This window comes from Thamnophis sirtalis, unplaced genomic scaffold (genome assembly GCF_051295495.1).
Source record: "Thamnophis sirtalis isolate CommonGarterSnake01/CBP01778 unplaced genomic scaffold, rThaSir2_p1.2 scaffold_4, whole genome shotgun sequence".
Classification (NCBI taxonomy): Eukaryota; Metazoa; Chordata; class Lepidosauria; order Squamata; family Natricidae; genus Thamnophis; species Thamnophis sirtalis.
This window is the reverse complement of record NW_028261384.1, coordinates 609,272-633,231: the sequence shown is the minus strand read 5'-3', so window position 1 is coordinate 633,231 and position 23,960 is coordinate 609,272. Positions and strand designations below refer to the sequence as shown.

The following is a 23,960-nucleotide window of genomic DNA, read 5'->3' as shown; positions in this document are numbered from 1 at the left end:
GTCTAGGTTCACTGATCAGGAAAGGGAGAGGTTTTGAGGGCAACTCAAAGTTCTTGCTGACCAGCTCTCCATCTTCATAAAGATATACTGAGGCTCCTGGTGTATCTACATCTGGGAGTGAGGCCACAACAAAGTGAACCTTCTCATTTGGTTGATTGACACTGAAAAAGTCTCTGATGGACTTGGCAGCTTGGCGAGCATTACGGGTCCTCTCCTTGTCCTCAAACCAGGCCAGGCCTTTCTTGACCTCGGGAGTGGACTTTGTGGACTTAGTCGATTCTTGTGAGAATTGCTCCTGAAGCCAATCCTGTAAACTCAAGAGAAATGGCTCCTCTTCATGTAAAGAGGTGAATACAAAGGAGACCACATATTCATTCTGGGGGTCCAGAATTATTTCTTCCAGCTTGTTCTGAGATGAGATCACTTCCATATCATCTAGAATAGTCAGATATGATTTGACAAAGTTTATTTCTCTTTTCTTGGTGTCCAGAAATTCAAGGAGCCTTTGCCTGTTGAAGGGTGACTGTTTGACAGACCTCATGATGTCCACCAGGGTCCCTTCCTCCTGCCCTCCTCCCCGGATGGAAGGCAACACTCTGGCCAGCTGTTTCTGGAAAATCTGCCTATGTTGCTTGCACAGATTTTTGAACTGCTGGATCTTCCTCTGGATCTCAGGGAAGGTCTCAGCAATGGGATTCTTGGCTAGATCTTTGCTTTCCATCTGGATTTCATTGAGTTCCTCCAAAATCTTTTCAGCATCAAAGATCAATGTTAGGCTGATTTCCCGGACCATCTTAGCTGCTCTGCTGTCCAACTTGGTCAGTGGGTAGAGCCAGACCCTCATAGGCACAGCCTTCTCCCCGTGTTCCCCTAACATTTTTTCTAGAGTTTCATAAACCTTAATGGCATCTTGGAAAGTCACTGGATTTTTCTCCAAAGAAAAGTCTCCGTGGAACTTGCAACTAAACTGCAGAGCCTTCTCTTTCTCCTCCTCATTCACTTTGACCTCTGCTTCTCCTGTGATGGATATCAGCTTCTTAACTGTAAGCTGGAGACTTCCTTGAATATCTTTCACCGTCTCCGTTGAAGAAACTTCTCGGTCAAAGACAAAGAAAGCCTGGGCTCCATAGAGGATGGCGGTGACCACATGGGTGGCTGTGCCCTGCTCAAAGACGGCTGGGTAAGAGACATTCTGGGTTCCCAGGTGGCTCATTGTCAGCTGTTCATACCTGGTGGTGGTTTTGTACTGAAGGGTGACTCTGGCCTGTTGCTTGGATTTCTTGGTGTCATGGAGATACTTGGCTGACCCTCCCACTTCAACCAGCCCTCCCAGGAAACTGGCCTTGAGGGAGGCTGAGATGTCCAGGGCGGAGGCCTTATCCTCTATGCTGTCAGATGCAGTGATTTCAGATTCAGTCTTGGGCTGAGGCTTGATGGTCAGGTCCTTCTGAAGAGAGCTGTAATCCCAAAGGGTGACCCCTGCATGGAACAGAAGAAAACAGAGACATGAATTGAACACCGTCTTCCAAAACATCTGCTGCTGGATAGACGAGTTGCACAGATGTGGGACAATAGAGACACCATTTCATCTGGATATTTGTTCTCTTCTACCTGATTTGCAAAAACTCCAGTATCCGCAAAAGCTTTCGACTGATTAAAAATGACTTGGAATTTCTTTCTTTTTTTTATTTTTATTATTTGTATTTTTTTATTACACAGACAACAATGGGAAAGGGGGAGGATGGAATAAAAAAAAGGGGGGGGAGGGGGAACCCATCTTCACATACAATATGTCTTTTAATCACAGGTGCATCCCTACTAAGTTTATACATCCCGTATCTCTCTATTGTATATTTAATAAGCACCACAATAAGCTAGGGTTTAAGAAACAAAAAACAACAAAATAAAACAAGGGAGAGAGGGGGGGAAGGGTAGGGGAGGTGGGGGAGGCCAAAAAGGACAAAAAAAAAGTCCAAGAAGGAAAGGGAAAAAACGGGGAAAAAAACACCATCATCACATGCAGCATGTCGTTTGATTACGGTTGTTTTAACATCTACATCTTCAAATAATGTTTACCATCTCAGATATTTCCTCTAATGTAACTATAGGTCTCATTTTCCTTGTACAATATATATTCAGTTAACATTAGCGTTGTTTTCCCCCAGAGAATATACTTCTATTCATTGTTAACCTTGCATTTCATACCTTCAAACAGAGATCTTATTCCTTCATTATTCAACAAGGCATCGCTGCCTATATATACCAGTTTTCATTTGTTCCCCTATTAGAATTGCCTTATCAGCAGCGAAATATCATTATAATAAATTCTTAACCTTATACATTATATCACCAGACCTTATATTAGTACTTCCTTATATCATTGTTGAATTATTTCACATCATAATTATATCATCATTTACTTTTTCCAACTAAGGCATAAGTGTATCATTTTTCATTTCCAAAATTTTGTTTTTTTCCCCTTAGCCATTGATAAAACAAGTCCCATATCTTATAAAATTGTTCATCCTCTTGCTCTCTAATTTCAAATGTCAATTTGCTCATTTCGGCACAGTCCATTATTTTTCGAATGATTTCTTCCTCTTTTGGTATTGTTTCATTTTTCCAGTTTTTTGCAAATACAATTCTGGCTGCTGTTAACACATTTACAATCAAATATTTTAAGTCTTTGTTGTAGGTTTCTGGTAAAATTCCCAATAAAAAGACCTCTGGTTTAAAGTCTATTTGTTTGTGTATCATTTTCTCCAACCACATGTGGATTTTAGTCCAGTATCTTTTGGCTTCAGTGCAAGTCCACCACATGTGGTAGTATGAGCCAGGTATCTGGTGACATTTCCAACACTTTTCTGATTTATTCTTAAACATTCTTGCGATTCTGGTCGGGGGTAGATGCCACCTGTAAAACATCTTATACAAGTTTTCTCTATATGCAGTAGACATTGTCATTTTATAATTTTGAGACCACAATTTCTGCCAATTCTCTAAATCAATCCCATACTTAAAATTTTTCCCCCAAGCAATCATAGTTTCTTTAACTTGTTCTTCATGCAATTTAAACTCCAATAAATATCCATATAGTTTTTTTATTACTTTTTCATCAGTACCTGTTAGAATTTTGTCTAGCTCAGTCATTTTATTATAGAGACCTTTAGTTTTTCTATCTTCATTATATCTAGATTGTATCTGTACATATGAATACCAGTTCATTTCCATCCCTTCTTGCTTCAACTCTTGACTAGATTTGAGCTCACCCTCTGTATTCAATAATTCTATATATCTGTTTGTTCCTTTTTATGTATTATCGGATATGAGAATGCTTCAATTGTTGATGTCCAGACTGGAATTTTTAAATAATGTATTTTTTTAATCTTTTCCCAATTTAACAACAACGCCTCCCTTATATAATGTCTTCTAAAATAACCATGTGGTTTAGTTCCCTTATACCATAAGAAGGCATGCCATCCCAACAGCAAATCGTGACCTTCTACGTTCAATATTCTAGAGTTTTTTAATGATATCCACTCCTTAATCCACATCAGGTTTGCTGCCTGATAGTATAGCTCCCAATCGGGTAAACGAAAACCTCCTCTTGATCTAACATCTTGTAGTAATTTAAGTTTTATTCTAGCTTTTTTCCCTTGCCAAATAAATTTCAAAACTATTTTATTTAAGTCTAGAAAAAAATCCTTACCCAGTCTAATTGGGATTGTCTGAAACAGATATAGAATTCTAGGTAGAATGTTCATTTTAATTGTGGAAATTCTTCCCATCATTGATAGATGCAAGTTTTCCCATTTCTCCAAATCGATTGCTATTTGTCGTTTTAATCTGGTATAATTATCCTCTTTAAGAGTGCTACATCTAGGTGATAAATGTATCCCCAAATATTTAATCTTACTTGCGTTTTGAATCTGCAACATTTCTGACAACTGTTCCTTTTGTGTAGCTGGGATATTCTTTGTCATGATCTTTGTTTTATCTTTGTTTATTTTCAAGCCTGCTACTTCTCCATATTCCTCTATTCTTTCTAACAATTTGAGTGCGGTTTCTAATGGATCTTCAGGAATGAAAACTAAGTCATCTGCGAACGCTTGTAGTTTATACTCTTCTCTCTTAATTTTCATTCCTCTTATTTCTTCTTCTCCTCTGATCTTTCTATTTAAGACCTCTAGTGTTAGGACAAAGAGTAGCGGTGATAGTGGGCAGCCTTGTCTTGTACCTCTCTTTATTTCAATCGGTTCTGTTAGTTCTCCATTTACCATTATCTTTGCTGCTTGTTTCTGGTATATCATTCGTATAGTTTGAGTGAATTTCTTGCCAAAGTTCATCTGCTCCAGTTGCAAAAACATAAACTGCCAATTCACATTATCAAAGGCCTTCTGCGCATCGAGGAACATCAGTGCCAATTGTTTTTCTGGGTGGGCCTCATAGTATTCCAAGGTATTCAAAATTATTCTCATATTGTCTTTGATTTGTCTTTTAGGTAAAAAGCCATTTTGATCTGAATGGATGAAGCCATTTAAGTATTTTTTAAGTCTCTCAGCTAGTATAGATGCAAATAGCTTGTAGTCTGAGTTTAATAAAGAAATTGGTCTATAATTCTTGATTTGTGTTGAATCAGTCTCTTCCTTGGGTAGTAATGTGATATACGCTTCTGACCATGACTTCGGCATTTGGTTCTCAGTCATCACTTCATTCATGACTTGTAGAAGTGGGAGGGTCAATATTTCTTCAAATGTTCTGTAGAATTCCACGGGTAGGCCATCTGGTCCTGGGGCTTTCCCATTATTTTGTTTTTTAAGAGCCTCTGTTAGCTCCATCATTGTTATTTTACTTTCTAACATTGTTCTAGTTTCATCTGGTACCTGGGGGAGGTTAGCATATTGTAAATACTTTTTGACTCGTCCCTCCTCCACCTTCTCTTGTTCATAGAGTTTAACGTAGTAGTCATGTATAATTTTTTTTTTCGGTATTTCCATATTGAATTTCTCCTTGCTTATCTCTTAGTTGAGGTATTTTCTTTGTTTCTCTCTCTTTTTTCATCTTATATGCTAACCACCTGCCTGGTTTGTTCGCATTTTCAAAATAATTCTGTTTGGCACCTCTAATTTTTTGTGCCAGTTCTTCCTTTTCTAATAGGTCCATTTTGTGTTTAATTATGTCCATTTTTATTTTAACATCTTTTTTTTGTGGTGCTCTCTGTAGGTCTCTTTCAAGTATTTTATAGTCATTGTCTAGAGCTTTATGCATTTGTCTTTTTTTTGAGTTTCTCTTCCTTGTGTAGTCTATTGTCAAACCTCTGATAACAGCCTTCATTGTGTCCCAGAGATTCTGCAACGACGTATCTTCTTTCCTATTTTCTTTTAAAAAAAGGACTAGCTCTTTTTCCATTTTTTGTACAAACTCTTTTTCTTTCAATATAGTGTTATTTAGTGTCCATCTAGATCTTGCCCTTTGGCCTTTCCATTTAATTAAAATTGGATTGTGGTCCGCCCAGGTACTTGCTTCAATCTCAATTTCTTTTATGTTGGAGCTCAACTCCGCTGAGACCCATATCATATCTATTCTAGAGAATGAAGAATGTCTATTTGAGTAGAAGGTATATTGTTCTTTTTTTAGCATTTCTTTCTCTCCATATATCTTTTAAATTTAGTTCATCTGTCATCCTAAAAAAAGATTTCGGCAGAGGCTTCCTATTTAATTTTTTTGTTTTATGTGTTTTATAGTCCATATTTTGATTCACAATGCCATTAAAGTCTCCCATCATACAAATATCAACATAGTCTAGTTCCAAAACTTTTTTGTGTAGTTTTTTGTAGAATTCATCTTGTTTTTTATTGGGGGCGTAGATTCCAATTAGGAGTGTCTTTTTGGTATCCATAATTTCCACCATCAAAATTCTTCCTTCTTCCTCTGCGTATACTACTTTTGTTGGGATGTTGCCTTTAATATAGAAGACCACTCCTCTTTTCTTACAATTTGCCAATGATGAAAACATTTTCCCAAGCTTTGGTTGAGTTAGTAAATGTTCATATTTCTTTTGAATATGTACTTCTTGCAGACAGATTATGTCAAGTTGTAATTTCTCTAATTTATGGAATACTTTCTTCCTTTTAGTTACCGAATTGAGTCCATTAATGTTAATTGTAATCATTTTTCTTTCTTCCATGTTTATGCTTTATATACAGGGTTTATCGCTCTAGTGGATCTAGGTTCTCGTTTTTCTTTGCGGCTCCCATTCCCTGTCTTCCCTTCTTTCTCACTTCCACCTACTGCTCCTTCTATTTTTTCGGTCGCGGTTACAGGTGGTTCCAGTATTTGTATCACTGCATCGTCTTTCCCAGCTTTCTCCGCCGTTTCTCTGAAGTATTCTTCATAGAAAGCTTCTGCCTTCTCAGTTGTATCTATCCTGTGTCTTTGTCCTTGCCAAGTACATAATAAACCTTCCGGTATGAGCCATCTGTAGTTAACACCTTTTTTTATCAATACTTTGGTCAGAAATTGATATTCTCTTCTCCTCTCTCTCACCTCTCTTGGAATTTGTTTGAGTACTACAATCTCCTTACCTTTATATTCTAATTTTCTATCTCTCATTTTCTGTAAGATTTGTGATTTAATTGTTTTCTTAGTAAATCTTACATGCACTTCCCTTGGAAGAGCATTTCTCATTGCATATCTTGTGTATACTCTAAAAGTCTCATCAATTGTTTCTTTTATTTGGTCCTGGGACATCCCCAGAACATCTATCAAAATATTTGAAATTATCTGAACTAAGTCCTCTCCTTTTTCTTCTTCTATGTTTTGAAATCTTAAGAAAAATTCAGACCTGTCCATCTCCCATCTTAATATTCCACTGCTCTCTCTTTCTACATCACTTAGTCTGATCTCTAGCTTTTCAGTTTTCTTCTCTCCTTCTTGAATCTTATTTTCAATTTTTTTAATCCTATTTTCGTATTTCAGCATCCAGTTGTGTATACTTTCTACTTTCCCTTCCATATTATCAACTTTTTGCACTATGCTTTGGTTTTGTTGTTCCATTGCCTCCATTTTTTTTACAAGGGTATCGTTTTCTGCATCATTTGTATAAGTGTTTCAAAGTTGGCTTCCTTCTCTTTTTCCTGATGGGACATCGTCTGTGTTGTCCTCTGGCCTCCCGCAAGTGAGGGGGCAGGGGTTGATGTAAAGCCAGAGGCAGCTGCTTTTCTACTCATAGCCAATTAGTATTAGAAGGTGGAGGGTTATAAGTATGGTGGATTTAAGTGGATTAAAAATGACTTGGAATTTCTATGCACCTGTTGATTTCAGGACAGATCTCCAACTTCCTAGAGCAGGGATGTCAAACTCAATTTCATTGAGGGCTGCATCAGGGCTGTGGTTGACCTCATGGGGGGGGGCATGCGAGCGCTATGGGCCAGATCCAACCAAATCACAGGCCAGATCCTCCCCAGGGGTCTTGAGTTTAATACCCCTGGCCTAGAGAAACCATGTCTTTCATCAGGGGTTCAGAGGCACCTGCAACACAACTTGACAATTACATCCAACACCCTGGTTGGAATATCAGCTCCTTTTTCCAAACCAGTTTTGAAGCCAATTTCTCTAAGCATTTCAGCGTCTTCGCTTTTGGGCAGGAAACCCATCCCATGTTTGGTAGTCCTTTTGCATGCGTGGCCAAGGGCTGGATGTGCATTCCAGGCAGAAGGTCCCATCCAACACATCCTATTCTCTCATCTAAATTTGAGACCAATTTTTCCCTTTGAAAGTCCATCTCTCTACTTACCAGTTCTGAGAAAGGCTACTGAGCAGACAGGAGGTGCCAAAATGCTGTATAACAGTGTGCTGAATCTGAATTTTAAAATGCCATGAGTTCCCTTTCCTTTTCCTTCCCTTTTTCCTTTTCCATTCCTTTTGTTTTATTTTTAAATCCAAACATTTGGGTGCAAACGTGTGTAGGTGTGAATGTGTGCGTTTAAAACCTCCCTGTGTTAATTTGATTTTATTCCCATTTTCCCCCTTTTAACACTTTCATTTATCCTATTTCAACATGATCAATGAAATGCTGTGCACATTCCATACTCAGATTTCACTAAGGCATTTGACAAAGTCAACCACAATTTACATCTTGGTAAACTAGAAAAATATGGAATAGACAACATCGCCGCCAGATGGATTTGTAGCTGGATGACAAACCCTGCTCAATGAGTAGTCCTTAGTGGTTCTATATTCACATGGTGGGAAATAAGCAGTGGTGTACCACAAGGCTCTGGCCTAAGCCCAGGACTCTTAAATATCTTCACAGATGACTCAGATGAGGAAATGGAAGGAGAACTCATCAAGTTTGCAGATGACACTAAACTGGTAGAAATAGCCGAGACAACAGAAGACAGGCTCAGCATCCAAAAAGATCTTGACAGACTTGGACAATGGGCCCTATCCACAGGTGCGTTCCTACCGGTACAGAATGGTTCAGCCGAACCGGTAGTAACTTGGCGGCCTGGGTCACCTGGAACCAGCAATGATCCAGGCCTGCCACATGCCGTTCTCCCGGGGGCATCACAGGTGCCGCCATCTTCCTTTTTGCTTCTGCCCATGCACAGAGCAATTTTAGTGGTACTGCGCAGTGACGTGCAGTCAGGTGAGGCAGGGGAGGCAGAGCCTCACCACTCTCATCATGGAAAGAAAAAGGTAAGAGCTGAGGTCAGGCTGAGCTACTTGCTGCCTCACCGTGGATGACTCCGCTTAACTCTTTAAAAAAGCCTCTAAAAAAGCTCCCTCTACTATGAGGCAGGAGAACTGAGTTCCTCTCCTACGTCGGGAATTTTTAGGCTTTTATCCCTTAAGTTAAACAAGGGTTAAAAGCCTAAAAGTAGGAGAGGCAGCAGTTCTCCTGCCTCATAGTAGAGGGCGCTTTTTTTGGCGGGGCGTCTTCAGAGGCAAGGGCAGAGTTGAAATCCTGTGTGCTCCAGTATGGCTCTTTGACTGGCTTCCTGCCTCCTCCTGTGGTCTCCTCGCTTCAATCCAACTCTGTGTGTAAAATTTTTTTGTAAAATTTTATTAGAATTTGTAGGCCGCCCTTTTCCCTGAGGGGACTCAGGGCGGCTCACATAAAACTAGGAAAGGGGGGGATACAGACAACAAAATAGAGACATATACTAAAAATAGTAGGCAACATCCAAACAACATTCGGGAGGGGCAACTATCCTTATCCCCAGGCCTGACGGGCGAGCCAGTTCTTCAGGGCTGTGTGTGTGTGTGTGTGTGTGTGTGTGTGTGTGTGTGTGTGTGTGTGTGTGTGTGTCTCAGAGGTGGGTTCCTACCAGTTCGCACCTATTCGGTAGAACCGGTTCGTCAAATCTACCGAAACGGTTAGAAGAAGTTCCACCAGTGGACCCGGAAAGCAGGCCACACAGACAGAAGAGATTCCACATTTTTTTGAAACCCCCCACTGGTCCTTGGATATGATTATTCTACACTATCATGCTGATATTTATAAAACTCAGTGCCTCTGTGAAAGGTAAGGATGACTCCTGCGTTTGGGGTGCAATCAGAACATTGCGTGTGTTGAAGTTGTTTTAACACAAACCAAAGATGCCTTTTGAAAAACAAGTTTACATCCTATTCTTATGCATGCCAGTGCTGTGTGTGAGGTAATTTAAGGTGGTTCTGACAAGTGTCGTCAGCATCTTCATATCCGGTCACATGGGTGGCAAGCCATTCCCATCCAGTCACATGGGTGGCAAGCCACTCCCATCCGGTCACATGGGTGGCAAGCCACTCCCACAAGGGAGGCCACACCCACAGAGTAGGTTCGAACAATTTTTGAAACCCACCACTGGTGTGTGTGTGTTTGAGAGACAGTTTGTGTGAGTGAGAGAGGGAAGGGGATAGGAGAGATAGTCCAATCCAACTTCTGTGTGTGCATGTTTGTGTGTGTGTGTGTTTGAGAGAGGGGGGAGGGAGAGAGGGAGGAAAGAAGGGAAGGGAGAAGAAAAAGAAAAAGAAAGAAGGAAACTTATTTAAATAAGTTTAAAGCTGTCGCCTTAAATCGGAACTGAGCATGCCTGGCTGTGGAATTCTGGGAGTTGAAGTCCACAAGTCTAAAGAAATTGCTGCCTCACCAGCCATAAACCTCACTGCATGTCACTGGTACAGCGCACGTACACACAGCAAGCATCAAGCTAGAGTGGGGGGGCGTCCCTGAGCAAACTGGCAATAGCAGCTGAGGGATCCCACCCCTGGCCCTATCCAACGAAATGAAATTTAATGTGGAGAAAAGCAAAGGTTTACACCTGGGCAGGAAACAAAAGGTACAAGTGCAGATCAGGCGAAACCTGGCTCGAAACCAGTAACTGCGAGGGGGACCTTGGAGTCTTAAACTGGAACGAGCCACACCTGGAATACAGCATCCAGTTTTGGTCACCGCCTTACAAAAACCATGTTGAGATTTTGGAAAAAGTGCAGAGAACAGCAACTAAGAAGATGAAAGGCCTGGAGCCTTCTTTTCTTTTGGGTCTCTGCCCTGCCCCACTTTCTATCATTCTATTAGGCATTTTCTATGGTGGGGAAATGGGAGGGGGGATTGTACAGAGCTAGATGATATGTAGCCATCACAACATTCTTTCTAGAAATGAATGAAGGGCCAAAAGAGACGCCTAGAGCGCCGTTGGAGGTCCAGTAAATCCAGGTCAGACCGAGCACTATTAAGAGCCTGCATCGGAGCATACCTTTCGGAAATACGGACAGCTAAGAACACCTATATTGCAGCTCTGATTGTGTCCGCTGAGTCGTGCCCAGCTGCCTTGTTTAGGGTAACCCGCTCCCTCCTGAATGGGAGGGTTGCTGACAATCCCTTACAAGGTAGAGCTGAGGAGTTCGGCCAATTCCTCGCAGACAAAGTTGCTCGGCTTCAGACAGACCTGGACTCCAATTGCGTAGAGCCAGCCGAGGTACCGGGGGAGGGTCTTGAGCGACATCTTTGGATTGATTTTCAACTTGTTACTCCTGAGGAAGTGGACAAGGCCATGGGAGCGGTGAGTGCCTCCATGTGTGCACTGGTCCTCTGCCCCTCCTGACTGGTCACGAACAGCAAGGAGGTGACGCGGGGCTGGATCCAGGCGATAGTGAACGCTTCCCCTTGGGAGGGCTTCTTTCCCCTGCTATTAAAGGCAGCGGTGGTGAGACCCTCCTGAAGCAGCCATCTCTAGATCCAGCCATTTTAAATAACTACCGTCCAGTCTCCAACCTTCCCTTCGTTGGAAAGGTTGTTGAGAAAGTGGTGGCCTTTCAGCTCCGACGGTCCTTGGATGAAACCGATTAGCTGGATCCCTTTCAGTCCGGGTTCAGGCCTGGCTACAGCACGGAAACTGCTTTGGTCACACTGACCGATGATCTCTGGAGAGCCAGGGACAGAGGTCATGCCTCCGTCCTAGTGCTTCTTGACCTCTCAGCGGCCTTCGATACCATCGACCATGGTATCCTTCTGCAGCGGTTATGGGAGGTGGGGGTGGGAGGCACCGTTTTTCGGTGGTTCTCCTCCTACCTCTCGGACAGGTTGCAGTCGGTGTTGGTTGGGGGGCAGAGGTTGACCCCTAGGCCCCTGAAATACAGAGTGCCGCAGGGTTTGGTCTTGTCCCCCCTCCTGTTTAACATCTACATGAAGCCGTTGGGCGAGATCATTCGGCGGCACGGGATAAAATACCACCAGTATGCGGACGATACTCAGTTGTATCTGTCCGCCCCATGCCAACTCAGTGAAGTGGTTGACATGATATGTCAGTGCCTGGAGGCTGTTAGGGTCTGGATGGGGGTAAACAAGCTTGCGCTCAATCCAGACAAGACCGAGTGGCTGGTGTGTTTCCCTCCCAAAAATTGCCTAAGTATTCCATCGCTCAGGCTGGTGGGTGAAATTTTACGCCCCTCAGACAGGGTTCGCAATTTGGGAGTCCTCCTGGATCCACAGCTGACCTTAGAACATCATTTGTTGGCTGTGACCAGGGGGGCATTGGCCCAGGTTCGCCTGGTGCACCAATTGCGACCCTACCTGGATCGGGAGGCCCTTCAGACAGTCACTCACGCCCTTGTGACCTCAAGACTGGACTACTGCAATGCGCTCTACATGGGGCAGCCCTTGAAGAGCATTCGGAGACTTCTGCTCGCCAGAATGCAGCCGCGCAAGCAATTGTGGGTGCACCTCGGTACACCCACATTACACCTATCCCCCGCGAGCTGCACTGGCTCTTTACTGCACTGTCAATTACCTCCCAAAGGCCCATTCGATCCCACAGATTAGGCCTCCTCCGGGTTCCATCTACTGTCCAATGTCATCTGGCTACTACCCGGGGGAGGGCGTTCTCTGTGGCTGCTCTGGCCCTTTGGAACGAACTCCCCGCAGAGATTCGGACCCTCACCTCTCTCCAGGCTTTCCACAAAGCCGTTAAAACCTGGCAGTGCCGGCAAGCCTGGGGTTGACGAGTTGCCTTCCCCCCTCGAATTGTGTGACTGTTGACTGTTCTTTTAATTCTCTTGTACCTTGTTTGTTGTATTCCCTTCTTGTTTACCCCCTGCCCCTTGGGTTTGTTAGCCACCCTGAGTCCCTCCGGGAATAGGGCGGCATATAAATACAATAAACCTTATAACCTTATAACCTTTGTCTCTGCACCTGACTGGAACTGGAGGGGTGGAAATGCCAGTGTGGCAGTGGGAGATTGGACCATGGGATGGACTTGTGGGTGTGGGGGCAAGATCTTGAACTTTCAACTGGGTGCGGAAAACCGGGAAGGTTTTGGTTTTCCCAGATGTGCCAACATGGCTCTCTCCATCAATTGGGACTTTGAGGAATCCTTTGCCTCGGACTCTGATTTCCTTCCGAATTTGGAACCCTGACAGCCTGGAGACTAAAAAAATATGAAGAACGGTCTCAGGGTTTGGCCAGTCTAGAGAAAAGGGGGGGGGGGCTGATAGCATATTCCAGTACTTGAAGGGCTGCCCCAAAGAGAGAAGCAACCAGAAATGAAGGAGAAACTTCCTAACAGGGAGGACAATCAAGCAGTGGAACTGCCTGCCACCAGGAGTTGTGGCTGCTTCATCAAGGGATGCTTTTAAGAAGAGACCGGACAGCCACTTGTCCGGAATGCTCTAGGGTCTCCTGCTTGAGTGGTGGGGCTGGACTAGAAGACCTCCAAGGTCCTGTGGGAAGTTATCATCCACCCTCTCCCAGAAAAATGAAATATCCTAGGAAATATTGAAAAGGCAGAATATTTCTCTGGAGGTGAAAAGAAAGAAACATTTTTTAAAAGGCAGAAACATCACAGAAACCGCTTTGGTCGCATTGACCGATGATCTTTGGAGAGCCAGAGATGGAGGCCATCCCTCCATCCTAGTTCTCCTCGACCTCTCGGCGGCTTTCGATACCATCGACCATGGTATCCTTCTGCGACAACTGCGGGAGGTGGGAATGAGAGGCACTGTGTTACGGTGGTTCTCCTCCTACCTCTCAGACAGGTCGCAGTCGGTGTTAGTGGGGGGGCAGAGATCGACCCCTAGGCCCCTAACATATGGGGTGCCGCAGGGTTCGGTCTTATCCCCCCTACTATTTAACATCTACATGAAACCGCTGGGTGAGATCATTCGCAGGCACGGGATAAGATACCATCAATATGCGGACGATACCCAGTTGTATCTGTTCGCCCCGTGCCAACTCAATGAAGCCGTGGACGTGATGAACCGAGGTCTCGAGGCCGTTATGGACTGGATGAGGGCTAACAAGCTTGTACTCAACCCGGAAAAGACCGAGTGGCTGTTGTGCTTTCCTCCCAACAATTCGACCAGTACTCCATCGCTCAGGCTGGGGGGTCAAATTCTACACCCCTCAGAGAGGGTTCGCAACTTGGGAGTCCTCCTGGACCCACAGCTGTCCTTTGACCATCATTTGACGGCTGTGACCAGGGGGGCATTTGCCCAGGTTCGCCTGGTGCGCCAGTTGCGACCCTACCTGAATCGGGAGGCTCTCACAACAGTCACTCGAGCCCTTGTGACCTCTAGGCTGGAATACTGCAATGTGCTCTACATGGGGCTGCCCTTAAAGAGCATCCGGCGATTTCAGCTAGTCCAGAATGCAGCCGCGCGAGTGATTGTGGGTGCACCTCGGTTTACCCACATAACACCTATCCTCCGCGAGCTGCGCTGGCTACCTGTCGATCTCTGGGTGCGCTTCAAGGTGCTACTTGTCACCCATAAAGCCCTCCATGGTAGTGGGTCTGCTTACTTGAGAGACCGCCTTCTGCCAATTACCTCCCTGCGACCAATTAGATCTCATAGATTGGGCCTCCTCCGAGTTCCATCTGCCAGCCAGTGCCGGCTGGCAATTACAAGGAGGAGAGCCTTCTCAGTAGTAGCTCTGACCCTTTGGAACGATCTCCCCGTGGAGATTCGTACCCTCACCACCGTCCAGGCCTTCCGCACAGCCCTTAAGACCTGGCTAGCCCGTCAAGCCTGGGGACAAAGATAATTGCCCCCTCCCGAATGATGAATGAATGTTGCTCATTAGTTTATTCTATGTTTGTCTGCGTTACTGTTTGTATATCCCCCCCCTTGATTTTATGTAAGCCGCCCTGAGTCCCCTCAGGGAAAAGGGCGGCCTATAAATGTTAATAAAACCTCTAAAAAACCTCTAGTTGCCTGTAGCTTCCTGCCCATCCCCACTTTGTCAAGGGGCCATTAAGAAGGCCAAGCTAGACCACTTTACATAATAAAGACTTCTCCACTGCAGCTCCACGGGGAAGGGATTAAGGAACTTTACCCAACTGACCACATGGCATCTGAGAACTCATCCATACCTGGACTCAAAACACAGCCCAGAGAGTTGCCCCTGCATGGCCCTATGGGAGTCTGACAACCAATCAGAATACATTTCTTACACAGGAACAGGAAACAGAGAGGTGGGGATAAACAGGGTATAAAAAACCTAGCAAGCCCCTTCCTCAGCTCTTCTCTCTTCTTCTCCACCAACATTGAAGCATGTGATCACCTTTTCTGTTCAGGGCTCAAGCCGTGAGGTCCTGTCCACCAATAAACCATCTTTCTAAGCATCCTCCATGTCTCCAGTGTCTTTTCCCCCACTTGGAGCTGAACCCAAGGATTACCTTTTTATTCCTCAAACCCAGGTGATTCCCCAAGAGAAAGGGACCAAATACTCCGTGGGGGAATCGGAGTCCTTTCCAGAATCTTTTTTTTTCCTGAAACTTATGGTGGGTGGTCACCCGGCTAAGCCAAAGTGAGCGTTATGCATTTAAAGGATCATGGGAAGCGTTAGCTCGCGGGTGCCACAAAAGTGCCCTCGGAGATTTCCTTAGATGCCAAGATTTTGGCTGAGAGCAAGGAAATTGGGTGAGAAATGGGCTTTGCTGAAAGATAATACAGGAAAACTAATTTGGCTACATAAAGGTACTTAAAAGAAAAGGGGAAAATGTTGGGGTTTCTTTTTTCTCTTGTCTGTTTGTCTCTTTCTCTGTCTTCTATGCAACCACATGGTTTGTTTGTTAAGATTTGTGCCTTCCCTAATTTAACAGATTTGTGCTGGGAATGACTAGGATGTGAAAACCTGAGAGTTCTTTTTCCCCCCTCTTTTTTCTCCTTGTCCTTGTGTAAATGTGTGTCTAAGTCTTTGTGCACCCTCAAGGCAATTGTAACTAAGATGTCTCCAATCCAAAAGACAAGAATTATAAAGTGTTCAATGAAAGAAAAGAGGAAACTGGCAGAAATTGGCTTCGCTCAGTTTGTTGTCCTCTCCCCCCCAAAAAAACAGAGTAAGGAGAAGTTTTTTTTTCCTTCCTTCCTTCCTTCCTTCCTTCCTTCCCTATGCCTTAAAGTAACAACCCAGGAAATGTTTTAAGTTCATTTACAGGAAAAGTTTCATCCTTGCATTTATTGTGTGTTTAAATGATTTTACCTGTTTATTTCCTTCCTGAAGCATGTGAATCCAGACCCCATTTCTCCTCTGTGATATCCCCATAATGTTAACAGTTTATCTGTTTAGTAACTGATGATTTTACCTTTTTTTTTTAACTCTGCCTGCAAGCTTTCTTCCCACCCGCAAGCCCCTCCCTTACCCTTAACCCCCCAACAATGCCTTTTCTGTGGGGGACGGAACCTTGTTTTCATGTTTTTCAACCCGGGAAGATTGTACTCTTCAGGTGAGTATAGTTTTTTTTTCCTTGGGGTGGGGAGGAGAGTGTTGCCTTGTGTGTGCATGTATGAGATGAAGGAAATTCCTACTAAAGGTTTGCCTTCAACCTGAGTAAAAACCCTCTGCACATTTATCTGGCCAACCTACTCTATTCTGTCCTAAAGTAGAAACCTGGCCTCTAGAAGACAGTTTTGATTTAGATTTTGTAATAAATTTGCTGATTTTCTGGCCACCATCAGATGAACTGAACAGAAGTTCTACCTGAGTTTCTTCCCCAAAGCGATTAAGGAGTCCACAGGGATATGTTAGAAAGCTGTTGCAGCAGTAATAGTTGTTTTTAAAAAGAAAAGAAGAGCTCGAGCCCCACCCATATGCAAACGATGTGTTAATGAAAGTCTCCATATATCTTGGCCTTTAAAACTATGCCAGCGATTGCTGGGAGAGCTAAGAGTTTGGATCTTTAAAAATATGCCAGCGCCCTGCTGGGAGATTCAACCTAGAACCCTGGCCAATGCAAACAATGTGTGGACAAACATCTCTATACATTGTCTCTATAAATCTTGATCTTTAAAAGTATGCCAGTGCTCGCTGGGAGGTCAAGATAGAAACGGAACACCCCAGGGCAGAGACAGGTATTAACAATCTAGTGCTTAAGGAGATAGAATACCGGGCGTAGCTTCAAGCAAAAGTAAGAAATTTAGCAGGTAATAAGGTAAATCCCATTTGAATGGGAAGACCTAGGTAATTGAACTTGATTAATTTGATGTAATGTCTGTTAAAATTCTTAGGTGTGCATCTATACTAACAAGATGTAGAATTGAATGGCGTTGATTGTGATATGTTTGACCACCTAGAAAAATAAATAAGCGTGGGCTTGAAGGTGTGGGGGAGGGGAGTGTAGTTAGGATTTAAGGTGCTCTCTGAGTTTCCCCACTGCTTGGAGAATGAGCCACAAGTTCCCCAAGTAAAGATAATTGAAGATTTAAAGTGACAGAACCTCCCCCAGGCCTGAAAGTGTTGTTCCATGGTATGTATGCATGTATGTGTGTGTGTGTAATTATTTCCAGACCTGGAGGGAAGTTGAGATCCCTTAATAATAGAAAATGGAGCTCATTGGCTTATGTACAGCTCCCTGATATAATTGTAATAATTGCTTTGTATGAAGAAAAAATGAAATGGGATATTTTTGTATGTGGAATTAATTTACACAAGCAGTCTGATTGCAGTGCAAATGTGAGTATGTCGATGGTAAAAGTTGGTATGAATATACTTTAATTCCTTTCATATAAAGAAACAGTAAGTTGCAAGGTTGTTTAATGGTATGTGTGTGTAGTAGTTAGTTGTAGTTGTAGTTTATTCAATTTGTATGGCACCCTATTCCCGAGAGACTCAGGGCGGCTAACAACCAAAGGGGGAAGGGGATACAAATAAGAAAGTAAAAGACAAACAAATTAAAATACATCAACAGTCGCAACTTCAAATGGGGCTGGAAATTCATCGGCCCCAGGCCTGCCGGAACAACCAGGTCTTAGTGGCTTTGTGGAAAGCTGGAAGGGTGGTGAGGGTCCGGATCTCAATGGGGAGATTGTTCCAGAGGGCCGGAGCAGCCACAGAGAAGGCCCTCCCCCGGGGAGTTGCCAGTCGACACTGGCTGGCAGATGGAATTTGGAGGAGGCCTAATCTGTGGGATCTAATAGGTCTTAGGGAGGTAATTGGCAGGAGGCGGTCTCTCAAGTACCCAGGTCCGATACCATGCAGGGCTTTAAAAGTAATGACTAGCACCTTGAAGTGTGTCCGGAGCCCAATGGGCAGCCAGTGCAGCTCGCGGAGGATAGTTGTAACGTGGGTGTATCGAGGTGCACCCACAATCGCTCGCGCGGCTGCATTCTGGACAAGCTGAAGTCTCCGAATACTCTTCAAGGGCAGCCCCATGTAGAGCGTGTTACAGTAGTCCAGTCTTGAGGTCACGAGGGCGAGAGTGACTATTCGGAGGGCCTCCCGGTCCAGGAAGGGTCGCAATTGGTGCACCAGGCAAACCTGGGCAAATGCCCCCCTGGTCACAGCCGACAGATGATGTTCTAAAGTCAGCTGCGGATCCAGGAGGACTCCCAAATTGCGAACCCTGTCTGAGGGGCGTAAAATTTCACCCACCAGCCTGAGCGATGGAATACTTAGGCAATTTTTGGGAGGGCAACACACCAGCCACTCGGTCTTGTCTGGATTGAGCGCAAGCTTGTTTACCCCCATCCAGACCCTAACAGCCTCCAGGCACTGACACATCACTTCAACCACTTCACTGAGTTGGCACGGGGCGGACAGATACAACTGTGTATCGTCCGCGTATTGGTGGTATTTTATCCCATGCCGATGTATGATCTCACCCAGCAGCTTCATGTAGATATTAAATAGGAGGGAGGACAGGACCAAACCCTGCAGCACCCCATAGTTGAGGGGCCTAGGGGTCGATCTCTTCCCTCCGACCAACACCGACTGCGACCTGTAGGAGTAGAAGGGTCAACCAATATTGAAGCATGTGATCACCTTTTCTGTTAAGGGCTCAAGCCATGTGGTCCTGTCCACCAATAAACCATCTTTCCAAGCAGCCTCCATGTCTCCAGTGTCTTTTCCCCCACTTGGAGCTGAACCCAGAAGGACATGTCTTTCAACAGTCCCTTCCAGCTCTATTCTGATTCTTCAGCTGATGAAATTGCAACCTCCTCTTGAGGCAGCAGGGATATTTCTCCTGAAATGTCTCAGGCTGAGCCTGTGCATTGATGGCGGCTCCAGCCTTCTTCCCTCCTGAGTTTCCCACAGGAGATGCCCATCCGCCCCCTTCTCTTCCGGCTCCTACCTGGGATCAGGGTGTCCTTGCGGCAGTCGTACAGCATCCCCAGCTGGAAGGGGCGGCCCAGGGCTGGGGTCTCAATGGGGTCCTCGGTGTGGGCCATGCTGGGCTCCTGCGTTTCGCTGAGGCTTCTGGTTCCCTGCAAGAGAGGAGAACCATCCACAGGAGGCCACGACTGACCGATGTCTCTACGGGTTGTGCTGGGGACCCTTCCCACTCCATCCCAAAGCCCCTTCCTCAAGAGTCTCCCCCTCTGCAATATCCAGAGAGCCAAGGAAGGTCCACTTCCAGGCACAGTCCCTCTCTTCAGCAGGAGAGGGCAGGGCAGGATGGTGACTCAGTTTCCCCGTCGGGAAAAGACTCCGGTGGAATGTTGGCAGGGGCTTTGGGGGAGGGGAGGAAATCCAGGGAGCTTATTTCCTTCTGCTGAGAATAAGGATGCCTGGAGAGGACCAGTAGCACATCTGAGTTTTTTTGCAGGGGAGGGGAGGGATGAAATCCGGCTTGGAATTCCTTCATCCTGTCCCCCCTTAGGCATGAAAACCAGCTAGGTTCTCTCTCCCTCCCCTCTCTCTTTCTCTCTCCCTCGTACTCTCTCTTCCCTCTCTCTTTGTCTCTTCCTTCCTCGCCCTCTCTTTCTCTCTATCCCTCTCTTTTTCTCTTTCTCTCTCCCTCCCCTCTCTCTTTCTCTCTCTTTATCCCTCCCTCTTTCTTTTTCTTTCTTTCTCTTTCTCTCTCCCCCCATTCTTTCTGTCTCTCTCCCTCTCTCTTTCTCTCCCTCCCCTCTCTCTTTCTCTCTCCCTCACACTCTCTCTTCCCTCTCTCTTTGTCTCTCCCTCCCTAGCCCCCTCTTTCTCTTTCTCTCTCTCCCTCTCTTTTTCTCTTTCTCTCTCCCTCCCCTCTCTCTTTCTCTCTCCCTCGCACTCTCTCTTCCCTCTCTCTTCGTCTCTCCCTTCCTCGCCCTCTCTTTCTCTCTTTCTCTCTCTCCCTCTCTTTTTCTCTTTCTCTCTCCCTCCCCTCTCTCTTTCTCTCTCTTTATCCCTCCCTCTTTCTTTTTTTCTTTCTTTCTCTTTCTCTCTCCCTCCCCCACTCTTTCTGTCTCTCTCCCTCTCTCTTTCTCTCCCCTCTCTCTTTCTCTCTCCCTCGCACTCTCTCTTCCCTCTCTCTTTGTCTCTCCCTCCCTAGCCCCCTCTTTCTCTTTCTCTCTCTCCCTCTTTTTCTCTTTCTCTCTCCCTCCCTCTCTCTTTCTCTCTCCCTCCCCCTCTCTCCCTCCCCCTCTCTTTTTCTCTATTTCTCTTTCTCTCTCCCTCGCACTCTCTTTCTCTCTCCCTCGCACTCTCTCTTCCCTCTCTCTTTGTCTCTATCCCTCTCTTTTTCTCTTTCTCTCTCCCTCCCCTCTCTCTTTCTCTCTCCTTCTCTCCCTCACTCCCGCATCTCTCTTTCCTCTTTGTCTCTCTCTGTGACACACACACAAACACACACAGAATCAAATGCACACAACTGCATACTTCCTCCTTCCCACTTTCTGCAAGTTCCCCACATCTCGGGAGCTTCAGCCAACACTCCCCTCTCCCCAAATGACCTGGAATATCCCCCCTCCTGACAGCACAGGTGCTTCTATGCCACACTTGTTTCTAAGCCACCTGCTGTTCTCTTCCTTCCTCTGCCTCCAGTCTCCTCTGCTAACAAGGAAGACGGGATCCTGAGGGTCTCAGCTAACCCACCCACCCATTTCAGATGGGGGATCCCTCTTTCTCGTGCCAAAGCAGCAGCTCCTTGACTCTGCTTTCCACCTGATGCCCAGGAAAAACCTTGCCCTCCTCCCACTCCACTCCACTCCCAATATGGGGGTCCCTGGGGAAGGTCTCACCTGGTTGAAGAGATCAGGAATCCCCAAAGGCAGGTGGATCTACTGCTCGGCTTTTCTGCTTCCCTCCTAGATCTCCTCGTCCATTGAACGTTCGGCAGACTTTATGATGGGAACAGAGTCCAGCGATCATAAAACCCTTTGAAGAAATCAACACTTCTAGCAGCCCGATTGCCTTATCTTGCCTCAGGAACTGGGAGAGGGAGGTCAGAGTCCTAGTGGAAGGTCACTGAAACAGGAGCCAACCCAATAACTTCAAAAGGCATCACGAAGATGGAATGTCGGTGCCGTTAGTCCTGGCGGGAATCTCCTACGCATGCGTAGTCCGACAGGCAGCTGAGCTCCAGAACTTTCCTCCAGCACATCGAGTAACCCCTCCCAAATACCATGCCCTCCCTCCCCGTTTCATGGCAGCCGAAGCAACAGCAAAGCAGAGGCTGACATCCGGCTGTCCCCCAGAAAAAGGCGTTCAGGCCTGGAAAACAAGAAAACACAAACAAACAGACAAACAACAAAAAACAGAAGAGAAAAAGAGGGGAGGGGAAGAAAAAGTCAAGGCTTGTCAGGATAAGTAGAATAAAACTGGCGAAGCAGTCGGGGAGCACGGACATGGGACTTGTCCACCCATTCGGTATGAGAAGGAGGAAAATGCTTCCAAGCCACTAGGTACTGTATGCGATTCCGCCGTCGTCGGGAGTCCAAAATCTCACGAACCTCAAAATGTCGTTCACCATCAATCAATAGGGGAGCAGGTGGAGGGTCCATAGGCGGACGTAAAGAGGAGAAACGAACAGGCTTAATGAGGTTAACGTGGAAAACTGGATAAACACGGTTGAGATGTTTGGGCAGCTGCAAACGAACTGAAACAGGATTGATGATCTTGATGATGGGAAACGGGCCGACGTACTTAGGCCCCAACAACTACTTTTGTGTAGTTTGAAGGAACTTAGTGGATAAATAAACCTGGTCACCCTCTCTGTACTGGTAAGGATGCGCACGCTTCTTATCAGCCTGTTTCTTATGAGCACGATGCGCAGCATCCAAAGTAGTAAGAGCCAAAGGCCAAACATGGCTCAAACGTTCGCTCCATTCAGAGATGGAAGAAACTTGTGGCTGCTCAAGAGGAAGTTCAGGAATAGGAACAAAATCCTGACCAAACACGACTTGAAAAGGAGTGAACCCAGTGCTGCTATGGACAGAATTATTGTAGGCCACTTCAGTGTGCGGCAACAAGTCCCCCAATCTTCTTGTTGATAATTGATGAAACAACGTAAATATTGTTCCAGAACAGAATTAGTCCGTTCGCAAGCCTCATTAGTCTGAGGGTGGTGGGTGGAGCTTAGGCCCTGGGCGGAGCCAATGCGTTTAAGAAATTCCTTCCAGAAAACAGAAGTGAACTGAACACCTCTATCGGAAATGATGCGATCAGGCACCCCATGCAAACGGTAAATGTGAGAAATGAAAAGTTTAGCAAGCGCCTTCGCAGAAGGAATCTTGTGGCACGGAATAAAATGAACTTGTTTCGAAAATAAGTCAGTAACCACCCAAATGACGGTGTGCCCCTGGCTCTCGGGAAGTTCGACAATAAAGTCTATAGAAATTTCCTTCCAAGGGGCGACAGGGCGGGCTACTGATTGGAGTAGGCCTTGCGGTTTCCCTGGTGGCCGTTTAGCGGCAGCACAGACCGGACAACTGGCAACATAAAGTTCAATGTCCTTTTTCAAAGAGGGCCACCAAAACTGCCTCTTTACCAAATGTAATGTCTTTACAAATCCAAAGTGCCCCGCCAACTTGGAATCGTGAGCCCATTGGAGAACGACGAGACGAAGAGAGGCGGGGACATAAAGCTTAGCTCCGATCCACGGTAAATCGTCCCTCATTGTGCACTCACCCTGATGCTGCTGGAACCAGTCATCCTGGGGAAGGGCCCGTTTGAGGTCAGAAAGGAAATCCTGAGGCACCTCCACTCTTGAGAGCGCCTGCTGTCGAGTGACCACCGGAGCGGCAAGGCTGGAGGCGGGAACGACAGACTGAACAATACTCAGTTTAGAGCAGTTGTATTGAGGGAGTCTGGACAAAGCATCAGCCATGAAATTCTTCCCTCCCAGGATGTACTTGAGTGTGAAATTGAAACGATTGAAATGCTGAGCCCAGCGCATCTGCTTAGGGGAGAGGCGCCTCGGAGTCCTCAAAGCTTCCAAGTTCTTATGGTCAGTCCACACCTCAAACGGGTGCTTAGCGCCCTCTAGAAAGTGGCGCCACGTGGCCAAAACCCAACGCACTGCAAATGATTCTTTCTCCCAGATTGCCCAACGTCTTTCTGTGTCCGTGAGCTTACGGGAGGTGTATGCGCATGGTTGCAAATTACCTTTGTCGTTGGCCTGAAGCAAGACGGACCCAACTGCCACATCGCTGGCATCAGCTTGAACGACGAAAGGCTTGTCCATGTCCGGATGCTTCAGAACCGATTCCGCCGCAAAGAGCCGTTTCAACTTCTCAAAAGCAGCCTGACACTCCATGGTCCAATCCAGCGGCTTGCTAGGCTTAGGCTTAGGCCCACCTTTGGACTTCAACAAATTAGTGATGGGAAGTGCAATTTTGGCAAAGAAAGGGATGAACTGACGATAGAAATTGGCAAAACCCAAAAATTTCTGTAATTGTCTACGTGTACGGGGCGCCTCCCACTCAGTGACCGCCTTCACCTTAGCGGGGTCCATCTCAATACCAGCGGGGGAGATACGATACCCCAGGTAGTCAATCTTCTCCTGGTGAAATTCACACTTGGACAACCTGGTATACAGTTCAGCGGCCCGGAGCTTTTTCAGGACAGTGCGGACCAACGTGACGTGTTCGTCATAAGTTTGAGTGTAAATAAGGATATCGTCCAAATATATGATAACGCCCTTGCAAAGGTGGTCATGCAAAATCTTATTAATTAATTGCATGAAGACTGCAGGCGCCCCCTGCAGGCCAAAGGGCATCACCCGGAACTGGAAACAACCGAGGGGGCAGTTGAAAGCCGTCTTCCACTCATCCCCCTCCTTTATGCG

At 45.7% G+C, this 23,960-nt stretch overlaps 1 protein-coding gene across 1 annotated transcript; it reads right to left on the bottom strand.

Annotated features, from left to right (window-relative positions):
* Positions 1-136: 136 nt before the first annotated feature.
* On the bottom strand, positions 137-21,040 carry LOC148045686 (neoverrucotoxin subunit beta-like). Its single transcript, XM_087712278.1, is given in 4 exon segments — positions 137-381; positions 383-1,479; positions 19,050-19,182; positions 20,914-21,040. Coding segments are annotated over 3 exon segments (1,260 nt in total). The 5' UTR covers positions 19,147-19,182; positions 20,914-21,040; the 3' UTR covers positions 137-315.
* Positions 21,041-23,960: the final 2,920 nt, after the last annotated feature.